The sequence below is a fragment of the Triturus cristatus genome, chromosome 4_2 (assembly GCF_964204655.1).
Source record: "Triturus cristatus chromosome 4_2, aTriCri1.1, whole genome shotgun sequence".
NCBI lineage: Eukaryota > Metazoa > Chordata > Amphibia > Caudata > Salamandridae > Triturus > Triturus cristatus.
In genome coordinates, this window is record NC_140586.1 from 369674436 (window position 1) to 369686851 (window position 12416).

General features: G+C 47.1%; 1 protein-coding gene across 1 annotated transcript in view; it reads right to left on the bottom strand.

Annotated features, from left to right (window-relative positions):
• Window positions 1–12102, bottom strand: part of LOC146833907 (coagulation factor XIII B chain-like) — a 1069530-nt gene extending 1057428 nt beyond the window's left edge. The window contains exon 1 of the mRNA XM_085601818.1: window positions 11942–12102. Coding sequence (XP_085457944.1) covers window positions 11942–11999 — 58 coding nt within the window. The 5' untranslated portion in view covers window positions 12000–12102. The remainder of the gene's footprint in view (window positions 1–11941) is intronic.
• Window positions 12103–12416: the final 314 nt, after the last annotated feature.

Genomic DNA, 12416 nt, shown 5'->3' on the forward strand with positions numbered 1-12416 from the left:
CAATTACCACCATTGCCTCATGTAACATAACGTTTGCTCTTGTTTTCAGAGTGTCTGCCATTTATTGCAGTATTTTACCTCATGTGACATCCATCAGAGAGCTGCGTGAATAATTACCTGGTAATCCCCTCAGCACAATGCAAACACCCACCCGAAATAGGTACCCAGTGAGGTCACACCGTTCGCATCGCCCTAACCTGCTCAAGGTTCATGTGACCTCAGTGACAGTCACAGCGACTGGATCACTGTTGCTCTAGGGTGTGCTGCTTCGTAGGCCTGCCCGCAACACTGGAGATGAACTTCAGTATGGATTGTGGTGGACAGGCCTTCAAGGTTAACCCACAATTGACACCACTACAGTACACCTGCTTGTGCTAAGACATCAAGCCTTCTAAGGTCTAGTGGGGCCTTCTACGGTCTAGCATGGGAATGTGCTCTCTCAGTACAGTGGTGTGGTGGACTGGTCATGAATGCTGAACCCGGTTCCCCAGTTCCAAATTCTACAGCTCTGGCCATAGTGCCACATCCCCACTGAACGCCATACTTGCCCACTAAGAGAAACTCGCACTGCCTTCAGCTATAACCTAATTGTGCCCGCTATAAACACTTGGATGTGGCTCAATTCAAATTATGCACTTGATAAGAGTAATACGCTGCCTAAAAAAAAAAAAAAAGCAACCACTCATAGGGAATGCAAAGCATGTGAAATGTAAGCAGAAACAACATGGTTACCTAAACGATCTCTCACTAACTATTCAGAAATCAGTGAGTGGTTTCACCTGAAAAGTTATGGACATGACTAGAGGGCCCTGAAGGGAACCGTTTCACTGTCCATTGCTTACATCCTTACAAAACATAAGCAGTATGGTATAAAAAGACCACATCCATAAACACAGAGCCATGGTGCACATTGTGTTTTCCAATTCACCCATCAACCAGGTATTGCAGTACCTCCAGGAATGGTACACTCTCCCAACCTGGAAACAACAATGCTGTTCAAAGAAAGACGAGAAAACGAAAGTAGCACTTCACTGGCAAACTCTGTAAAGTGATGCTGGTGTATTTGGATGTAAAAAAAACAATCTGGCCACTTTGCAACCCCTCTGTCTTGCTTTATTTAGTTAGGTATATAATACATTCTATTTCTCTCCATCATGCTGCACTTTGGATTAGAAAATTTCAAATGAAGGCCATTTCTCGGCAGAGCGTTTTTCATTTTTGGATCCATTTCACAGAGAAGCAACTAGAAACACGAGCGTTTTTCATTTTTGAATACATTTCACAGGGAAGCAACTAGAAACACGAGCGTTTTTCATTCTTGAATCCATTTCACAGGGAAGCAACTAGAAACACGAGCGTTTTTCATTTTTGAATCCATTTCACAGGGAAGCAACTACAGACACACACCAACGAAGCCGAGCCTCGTGGCATGCCTTTGGCCTTCCATAGTGCCCCCACCCTAACCAACCCCACCAATGCAAAAATCCCCCCTCCCCAGCCCCAAAACTCACCTTTACTCTCCGACGCGCAGGAAGCAAATGGCTTCCTGCGCGTCGGAGAACAAAGGGGAAACCTCCAATGACGTCAGCGCGGCTCGCGCGCTGACGTCATTGATGACGCGGGGGTGGGGGGCGGGGGGAGGCAGGGGAAGGTCTTCCCCTGCCTTCCCAGTAAAAAAAAAAAAGATCGACCACTCACGGGGGGAGCGCCAGCGCTTCCCCCGTGGGTGGGTGCCATGACGAGCTGGACTCGTCATGGGCACAGCGCGACTTTGCTCCATGACGAGTCCAGCTCGTCATAGGCACAGAAGGGGTTAACGCATGGGGCCTACCGAACATCGTGGGCCATTTCCAATACGGGAACTGCAGCGTGTGCCACCTCACCAGCACGACAAAAATGCTTACACTCGAACCTGGGAAAGTGTGGACACAACGGGCACACACAAATTGCAACAGCGCGAACGTAGTGTATTTGATAACATGCCCATGTGGCCTCCAATATGTAGGCATGACCTGCAGAAAAATAAAACAAAGAATCTGCGAACACCGCAGCACCGTCACGTGTAAAAAAGTAACAACAAGACTACCAGAACACTTTCTTCACGTGAACCACACACCCAAATGATATGAGGTGGACAATAATTGAGCAAATTAAAACCGGGGACAAGATTCAACAACGCTTATTTGAGAAAGAACAGCGTTGGATATATAGACTATATAGACTATCCACACACAAAAATGGGCTAAACGAGAATATCCTGTGGAACTCAGTACTAAAAAGATAACGTCCTGCCAAATCACGTGACTACCAGAACCTCCATTGAATGTGAAATGATTCAATGGATTAACTTAGCGTTTATCAGATGTGCGCAACCACCATGCTACCCACTACATTCTCAGGGGAGTCACTGACACATGGCACGTACATATGGCCCCGTAGTTGAACCATATTTTTTCAACCACACATACCTTTCAGTCTTTCAGGCACACAACATACTGTAAATGTCTGGATCACTTTGATAATTGTGGTACCCTCGTGATTAGTGGTGATGCCTTCCTAACTCATCGCGAGGGGTGCATCTACAGTAATATCCGAATAGGTCAGAACGAGTCTGTCTCGTCCACTGTGTTCTCTTAACCACTTTGCAAGAGATGTGGCTGTCTTTGCTTGCTATATAATTTTTTTTTTAAACGCCCCTTTCCCCATTGTCACTGGCTTTCCAACACATATTAGCACTGCAGACCACTTTATTCGCACATGATGATGATGGAGATCTGTTTAAGGATATGATCAATGCGTTACTTACAGCCCCGCTGCAGAATCCATTTGTACGACTAACTAAGCACGAGTATTAAAGGATTTTAATGCCCCGCTGTAATTATGGATTTTAATGCCCCGTTGTAGAAACTACTATTACACTACGTGAGCATTTCACTGGAACGCTGTACTACACTGCCCTTTCCAATGCGAGGCCCCGCCACGCCACACAATGACGTAGTCACGTTCTGCCGTGACCTGCCGGTCATGTTACACGTGACGTACACGGAAGGACCCTGGAACCGGTCCGGGTTAAAACGCCGATGGAGTGCCCACACGGTGATCCTTGGGTCGCCATGATGGGTTCACATAATAGGCGGAATAGTGGGCGGCATGGTTTGATGGAGTAAGTACACTACTAATAAATAAAGGTCATGGCACACGTAATTGAGTTGAATTACGTGAGATTGTTTATTTCTCTTTCAGATTTTTCCCTTTCAGCAATTGATGAGAGGTCACCATACTGTGAGTACACTGTGTGGTATCAGATTGGCCAAGGGTTGGGTACACATTAGCGAGTGTATACCGCTCAGGTCACATAGCTAGGTCCTGAAGAAAACCTGAAACATGTAGACGACAATCACGTTTTATCATCACAAAGATACCAGAGGTCAATTTAGCCAAACACGGTATCTTACACTGCTTTTAATATTGTTCAGTTGCTCTATATTAAAGTATTCTAGAGAGTTAAATTAGAATAATTTTTAATTCACTTGTTTTCACTCACTCGCACCACTATTGCGATCAAAACCTGCTCCACTGTATTCAGGTGTTGAAGCACACCCGAATAGCATTCGGCTATTCAGGTGGGACCCCAATGATGAAGCATGTCACCAACTAGATTGGTGAGTGAGGGGTCTTCCTAAAAAGGGGAAACTTTCACTTTTTTTGTGTGTCTTCCCCTATACCACGTGGACACTTTGCTGTCCTCAGGGTATACTCCTTCATTTGTTTGATACATAGGCAAACACCTTCACCTTGGCCGGTGTCAATGATGGGGGAGATAGCAGACCCTTGTATTCTTCCCAAGACATAATGTATATGGTGGCACCCTTGTCGATTATTGCTGTTGCTAGGTGCCCATCTACCAGGACTTGGCATCGCGGGAGTCGCGTCTGGGTGTCGGCTGCGGATCCCACCATGAAGACTGAGTGCACCGTATGTTCTTCATGGGCATCATCGTCCATATCACTTCTGAGTTCCTGGGCCTCCGGTATCATGTTGCCCTGTGACCTTCCTGCTCATCCCCTGCTGGACCAACATACCCTCATGAAATGGTTAAATCTCCCGCAGGCCGTGCACCTCTTCCCTCTCCCTGGTCACTTCACCGGTCGGTGCGATGGCCCTCCACAGTATCCATTTGACTTGACCTTACCGGCCCGGGCACAGGCCATCGAAACAGTGGTGGTGGGGCTTTGTGTGCAAGCTACTGATCCAGTGGCCATGTTAGCAATCACGTTGACTGGCTCCAGCTTGACAGGTGATTGTAGAGCCACCTCCATGTGCGCCGCCCTGGCTTTGGATAATTGCTTGGTTCTCCCCAAGGTGAGTATGTCCGCCAATGACTTTCCTGACTCCTCCAGTATTCATTCCCTTACCTTTGCTGACGCATATCCCTGAATAATCTGGCCCCTTATCTCTTCTGTTTCATCTTCAAAATCACATGTTCCCGCCTGTTCTTTGAGACGTGCGTGAAAAGTGTGCAGGGACTCTTCCGGCTTCTGCCTCGCCTGCCGGAATATAAACCTTTCATAATCCCGGTGTACTATTGGCTCAAAGTGGGCATTTAGGGCCACAATTAGTGTGAGATGAGTCTTTGGCGCTGCTTCCACTGCCGTCTTTGCTATCCTCTGCACATCTTTCCCTCCTAGATGCAGAAGCATGGCACGCTTCTGGGCATTGTCCACCTTGGTCGCCTCAAAGAAGACAATCACGCGCTCCACCCACTCCTTCCATCTAGAGTCGTGCTCCTTCCACCACAAAGTGCTCCACAGCCAGTATATGGGCCATGATGCCCGCGTGTGGCCTGAAATCAGGGGGTAACTGCCTTCGTGGATAACCCTGGCCAGGTTATGGTACACCACTCACTGTGTGTGAGGCCCACTGGTCCAACCGCTGTGCTGATGCCCAGATGGTGGGAATCACTGCTCCCTGCTGCCACTCCAAACGCCCTCAGGAGCGATGGCGAGAATCACTGCTCCCTGCTGCCACTCCAGACGGAGCATGCACAGTCCCCCACGAGGGACGCACGTCAAACCCACATGCAGATAAGGTAGCACGAGCACCACGCATGAAGGAACATGTGCGCGGCTGCTTCCCTAAAGCCACGGGGGTCCAAACACCCTCATCGCCAATTTGTTTTGTCGCCCGCGGCACTCGTGGTAATTACCCGGTGCACGGTAGACCGATTAGGAGGTGACGCGCTATGCAGTAAATGCGCACTTAGTAGGCCGCAGTAATCAGACTCGGGACACTCGTGTGGGTTTGCTGGTAACAGCGCGTGGTCGGCTCTGACGCCGGTCACGCAAGCATACCCATATTTATTAGCGCTCAAACGCAGCGCGGGACAAATCATGGGAGTTCACGTCACCGGGTGAATCTCACTACACCCGGGATTCTTTGCAAACTTTTGGTATCGCCAAAAATTAAGATACATATCATCTCGTGATACAACGCCCCCTTGCGGTCAGCTGACCCGAACGTGTATGAGAAACCAGGCTGCTTGCTTTGACCGCATAGGAAGGAAAAACTTTTCTGCGGTCGTGACAAACACACTCAAGACAAATCAAGACAGTAAAGCACACATTTATTGATGCTATTCAGCGGGTTTGATCATTACCACTCACACAAGAAAAACACTGTCAACGATTTCAAAGAATGAAGAATGAAATGAATGAAGAGGTGTGGCGCCGCGGCCAGGGCGACTGACTCCGGAATCTGGGGATCACGGTTCGATCCCCGGCAACAACGGCAGATTAGCCCAGCATTAGCTTGCTTAATCTTCCCAATGGCCCCCAGCGCCTAGAGACCCTTATGGGTGATTGTTTGCGCTTTACAAATGTGGATTATTATTACCTCCATGCTGGTGGAGGTGCAAAGAGGGAGGGGGATGGTGTGCCTATGCCGGTTTTTGTGTGGATTTGGGGAGTTGTGATTGGATAGTCAATTTTTGTCTTTTTTGCCGGGGTCTTATGGGAGGTGTAGTTTTTGTTTGGTGGGTTCATTGTTGTGGGGGTTTCTAGAGAGAGTTGAGGGAGGAGGGAGGAGCCTAGTCCTCTCCTCTGTGTCCTGACATAGCATTCATGTGGCAGTTACTTACAATATTATCCATGGGGTGGTTGTTTTGAATGATGTTATATTGACAGGTTATAAATGTGTAAATCAGTTATCAGGCACATCACAAGATAAATTTAATTCAAAATTAGAGACTGACTGTTCAATAAAATGAAGTAGACCCAGTAAATTAAGGAGCACACAGGATGGCAAATAGAACTGAATGATTCACATGTTATTAAAAAGAAGAAAAACACATGTTAATAGAAAAGGCTATGTACACTCTGTGAGGGGAAAGCGGAGCCCCTTAAGTGATACCCAACTTAGAGTGAGCACACATTTTTTTAGTGTTTATAGATTACTGCCCTTTATTTATGCAGTTACTTATACCCTCTCCTGCAAGTGCTTGCACTTGTGTAGTGGGCTGAGCTGGTATCCTCTGGAAATGGTGTTTTGAAATGCAACACATTAAAAAGCATGACAAAATGTGAATTATTGATTTGTCTAGTAAATGCTGCAGATCTAGGGCCTTTATAACTGCCACATGAATAAATGCTGTGCATTGCCACAAGGAGGGAAACACTGGAATGGTGACTCCCTTTAAGTATTAAACAATAGGGATTGTGTGGGAAGGAATTGGAGGGCTGTAATAAAATTAGAAAACTAATCCTTTCTCTAAATACGGACGGAATCAGAATTGCTTTGATAACAAACAGTATGATGCAAACACTGCTTTTATCTAATGAAAACTTGGGCGGGAAAGTATGGACAGCTCTGATAGAGGGAGTAGACCACGAGTCTTGAAGACTATCTGGATTGGTTTTGTTTCGTTCATACACTCTTGTTTTTTAGGTCTCGGCTAGCGAAGGCTGCGCTTGCGCAGTCTCGCTCGCGAGATTTAACGTTTCAGGAGTGGGGCTTTAACTCGCCCCTTTTTTTCCCTCTTCTCCATGGGCTGGCCTCTTAAATGCTGGTCAGCCATTGGAGAAGAGCTCTGTCTCTCCAAACAAGCCCCGTCTTTTTCGGATTCAGGGGCGTGTTTTTTCGATTCTTTCGCTCCTCTGGATTGAAAACATTCCAGCCAATGGCAAGAGGAGAGAAAGAAAAACACGCCCCCGAATCCGAAAACGCCGCTGCGTTTCTCCGAGGCATTTCTGCTTGACCTCGGAGAAAGGCGGTGGTGTTAATGGCGTCCTCTCCCCTGCTCTCGGCTCCCGTGTTCGGCTGCTGCTCTGGTCTCCTCCCCCCGATCATGTATTAAATCCGAGCTTAATCACGGCGTCTCAGCTTCCGCAATGTGTGATTTTGGGCAAATTCTTTTTCACAAAGCCGCTTTTGTGCAAATCACAAATGACCGCACCTTCAAATGCGCGAGTTCGGAAAGCTCTGAAATGCGCCTACATGTTACAGAAATGCATTCTTTCAACTTTAAAGACATTTGATCATGTATTTGTTTGTGTCACAGCTCGCCAAGAAAGGTGGTGGTGTTAATGACGTCCTCTCCCCCTGCTCTCGGCTCCCATGTTCGGCTGCTGCTCTGGTCTCCTCCCCCCTGATCATGTATTAAATCCGAGCTTAATCACGGCGTCTCGGCTTCCGCACTGTGTGATTTTGGGCAAATTTTTTTTCACGAAGCCGCTTTTGTGCACATCACAAATGACCGCACCTTCAAATGCGTGAGTTCAGAAAGATCTGAAATGCGCCTACATGTTACAGAAATGCATTCTTTTAACTTTAAAGACATTTGATCATGTATTTGTTTGTGTCACAGCTCGCCAAGAAAGGCGGTGGTGTTAATGGCATCCTCTCCCTCTGCTCTCGGCTCCCGTGTTCGGCTGCTGCTCTGGTCTCCTCCCCCCTGATCATGTATTAAATCCGATCTTAATCACGGCGTCTCAGCTTCTGCACTGTGTGATTTTGGGCAAATTCTTTTTCACAAAGCCGCTTTTGTGCAAATCACAAATGACCGCACCTTCAAATGCGCAAGTTCGGAAAGCTCTGAAATGCGCCTACATGTTACAGAAATGCATTCTTTTAACTTTAAAGACATTTGATCATGTATTTGTTTGTGTCACAGCTCGCCAAGAAAGGCGGTGGTGTTAATGGCGTCCTCTCCCCCTGCTCTCGGCTCCCGTGTTCAGCTGCTGCTCTGGTCTCCTCCCCCCTGATCATGTATTAAATCCAAGCTTAATCACGGCGTCTCAGCTTCCGCACTGTGTGGTTTTGGGCAAATTCTTTTTCACGAAGCCGCTTTTGTGCACATCACAAATGACCGCACCTTCAAATGCGCGAGTTCGGAAAGCTCTGAAATGCGCCTACATGTTACAGAAATGCATTCTTTTAACTTTAAAGACATTTGATCATGTATTTGTTTGTGTCACAGCTCGCAAACCTTCACCCCTTCCCTCGCTCGCTCTCTCCCTATTCCCCGCCTCCCCTTTGCTTTCTCCCTCCCCTCACTTCCCCTTCCCTCATGTCCTCCACAATCCAAGCTTAATCACGGCGTCTCTGCTTCTGCACTGTGTGATTTTGGGCAAGTTGAACTGCACAATGCACGAGTTCGGAAAGCTCTGAAATGCGCCTACATGTTACAGAAATGCATTCTTTTAACTTTAAAGACATTTAATCATGTATTAAATCCGAGCTTAATCACGGCGTCTCAGCTTCCGCACTGTGTGATTTTGGGCAAATTCTTTTTCACGAAGCCACTATTGTGCACATCACAAATGACCGCACCTTCAAATGCGCAAGTTCGGAAAGCTCTGAAATGCGCCTACATGTTACAGAAATTCATTCTTTTAACTTTAAAGACATTTGATCATGTATTTGTTTGTGTCACAGCTCGCAAACCTTCACCCCTTCCCTCGCTCGCTCTCTCCCTATTCCCTGCCTCCCCTTTGCTTTCTCCCTCCCCTCACTTCCCCTTCCCTCATCTCCTCCACAATCCAAGCTTAATCACGGCGTCTCTGCTTCTGCACTGTGTGATTTTGGGCAAGTTGAACTGCACAATGCACGAGTTCGGAAAGCTCTGAAATGCGCCTACATGTTACAGAAATGCATTATTTTAACTTTAAAGACATTTGATCATGTATTAAATCCGAGCTTAATCACGGCGTCTCAGCTTCCGCACTGTGTGATTTTGGGCAAATTCTTTTTCACGAAGCCGCTATTGTGCACATCACAAATGACCGCACCTTCAAATGCGCGAGTTCGGAAAGCTCTGAAATGCGCCTACATGTTACAGAAATGCATTCTTTTAACTTTAAAGACATTTGATCATGTATTTGATTGTGTCACAGCTCGCCAACCTTCACCCCTTCCCTCGCTCGCTCTCTCCCTATTCCCCACCTCCCCTTTGGTTTCTCCCTCCCCTCACTTCCCCTTCCCTCATCTCCTCCACAATCCGAGCTTAATCACGGCGTCTCTGCTTCTGCACTGTGTGATTTTGGGCAAGTTGAACTGCACAATGCAAGAGTTCGGAAAGCTCTGAAATGCGCCTACATGTTACAGAAATGCATTCGTTTAACTTTAAAGACATTTGATCATGTATTTGTTTGTGTCACAGCTCGCCAACCTTCACCCCTTCCCTCGCTCGCTCTCTCCCTATTCCCCGCCTCCCCTTTGCTTTCTCCCTCCCCTCACTTCCCCTTCCCTCATCTCCTCCACAATCCGAGCTTAATCACGGCGTCTCTGCTTCTGCACTGTGTGATTTTGGGCAAGTTGAACTGCACAATGCACGAGTTCGGAAATCTCTGAAATGCGCCTACATGTTTCAGAAATGCATTCTTTTAACTTTAAAGACATTTGATCATGTATTAAATCCGAGCTTAATCACGGTGTCTCAGCTTCCGCACTGTGTGATTTTGGGTAAATTTTTTTCACGAAGCCGCTTTTGTGCACATCACAAATGACCGCACCTTCAAATGCTCGAGTTCGGAAAGCTCTGAAATGCGCCTACATGTTACAGAAATGCATTCTTTTAACTTTAAAGACATTTGATCATGTATTTGTTTGTGTCACAGAAACGCGTAAACTGAAAATCTATGCATAGCATAGTGTGCCACCTGACTGGTATTTTGCTGCTTCTGTCACTGTATCCAGATATAGAATACCACAAGTAAACAAGCATTGGCATAGCCAATAGGTCTCGCTTTTGGGACCTTATAAGTGTTTAGTCATGCAACAGTTGATGTTGTTGCACCAAGGATATTGTGCTGCATAACTAAATACTTATAATGTCCCAAAAGCGAGACCTATGTCCTCTCAGCGGCTTTGTGAAAAGGCACAAACTAAACTTTCCCTAATTCAGACATATGGTCTGCAGGTTACACCCACGTCACGCTTGCATGTACATCAGCCACCTGTGCTATTTCACTGGGACAATAACGTGCTCCTGCAGGGCTTATCTTCGCATCAGGTGAATGAACCCACTGAGAAAGCCTACTGGAATGAGAATATATGGTCAACATATTATACACAGTTTTCTGCTTTTACTACTTTAAAGGGATTAAAGCCCACGGTGAAAGGCGGAGGTGTTCATGGCGTCCTCTCCCCCTGCTCTCAGCTCCCTCGGTGCTCCCGTGTCCGGCCGCGTGTGTGTGTGTGTATGTGTGTGTGTGTAGGTGGCCCTGTGGGTGGCTCTATTTGTGTGTGGGTTGCTCTATGTGAGTGGCACTCTGTGGGTGGCTCTCAGCCGCGGCCCGTGGAGGGAGTTCCGTGGGGCGGTAAGGCGGGGCGGGGGAGGGGAGGGGCAGGGTGGGGGGTTCTAAAAACCGGAATATGGATAATTGCAGGTAAGTAAACAATTAAATAAATAAAACTAATTTTGTAGCGCGCGCTGCATCGCGCGCTACGAGATACCACAACACAATTTGTGAATAACTCGAAACTCTTTTCTTTCAAACTGGTTGTTCTTTCTTTTGACCTATTTGCAATACTTTTCTAATATGAAACTGCCCTCACTTCTGGGCAGTAGATAGCTTCATGTGTTTTTACAAACCAGTGATTCCATGCTTGAAGGATGCCCAGCTGAATTTTAATATTGACTTTGATGAAAGTTTATCAATCAATGGACATGCCTCTTTCTACAGTAGTGTCCCGGTATGTAGTACTTTGCAGATGGAGTCTTTGTCTGGAGGTCACCATCTTTAAGGGTCAGTTTCTACCAATTGCATATGACTTGAATACCTAGGTGCTAGTTGCGGTAGGTGAAGAAATACTTTGGGGCCCAGCGCTTAATATTTATTTATTGCAAACTAAGCGCCGGTGAGACCAAGGACCGAATCCCCTCAGTTTACCACACCCGGAGCATTTAAGCCAGATCGTCACGAGGCGATTTTGACCCCTATGTGCCATTAACTTGTTGAGAACGTAACATGTTTTGGAATTCAGCACATTCAGGCCAACGTGAGATTCGCAAGTAGCAAACAATTCACTTATTTGGCACCCATTGCAAAATCACTTTCTTTATTTGAAGCTAAAATCTCTGCCAATGTTTCTTATAAATAATGATAAATATATGTCCATTGATGAATGAAATCTACTGCATACTTTAGGCCCAGCATTCTTAGACTGAATTCCGACAGAGCTGGCGAGGATCAGAAGGGCGCCTCCCTGTTTGGACAGAGTGAAGTCAGCATTTTTGTAGCTCAAGAAAGAAGACCACGAGAAACGAGACCCGCAGGTCCATCTCCCCCCAGGTTCCTGCCTTCTACAGTAGACTCTGCCCAAACCCCAGCTCTGTCTTCACGCCCTGTCTTACAGATGTGCCTCGGCTTATGTTCGAAGATGCCAGGCAGGCACTGCGTACAGCACTCCCGCCCATACTCTGCCCAGTACGGCAGCCTCTTACCTTGGGCACCGCAGCAGGCCCACAGTATCAGCAGGACGGAGACCCCCAGCACCTTCATGCTGCAGCCGATCAGACTCGCCCGGTCCTTCCAGCTTCCTCGGCGCTTTGACGAAAGTGGGTTTAAATACCGCCTGGCCTTGGTTTTTAATCCGCGGTGCAAGGTGCTGCAGTTCCATGGAACGCAGTTACAACTTCCGCGGGCAGAGGTTATGCAAACTTACTTAGTAGGCGGTCCGAGCCGCTGGACCCCGCATTCCTGCGGTGTGCCGCCCCTCTATCTATTCAAGGCCACTTGAACATTCAATCATTAAAGGACCCCAGCTCCATTAAATCTAGTCAGCAGTGTCTGTGTTCGAAGGTAAACAAACAGTGTCGGCGGAACAAAAAACATTTCTGACTGGCGCCGTTTCATGTCCTTTGTGGTATTTTTAAAGCAGTGCCTGCTCCAAACACCCTTCAGCACTGTAGTATGAAA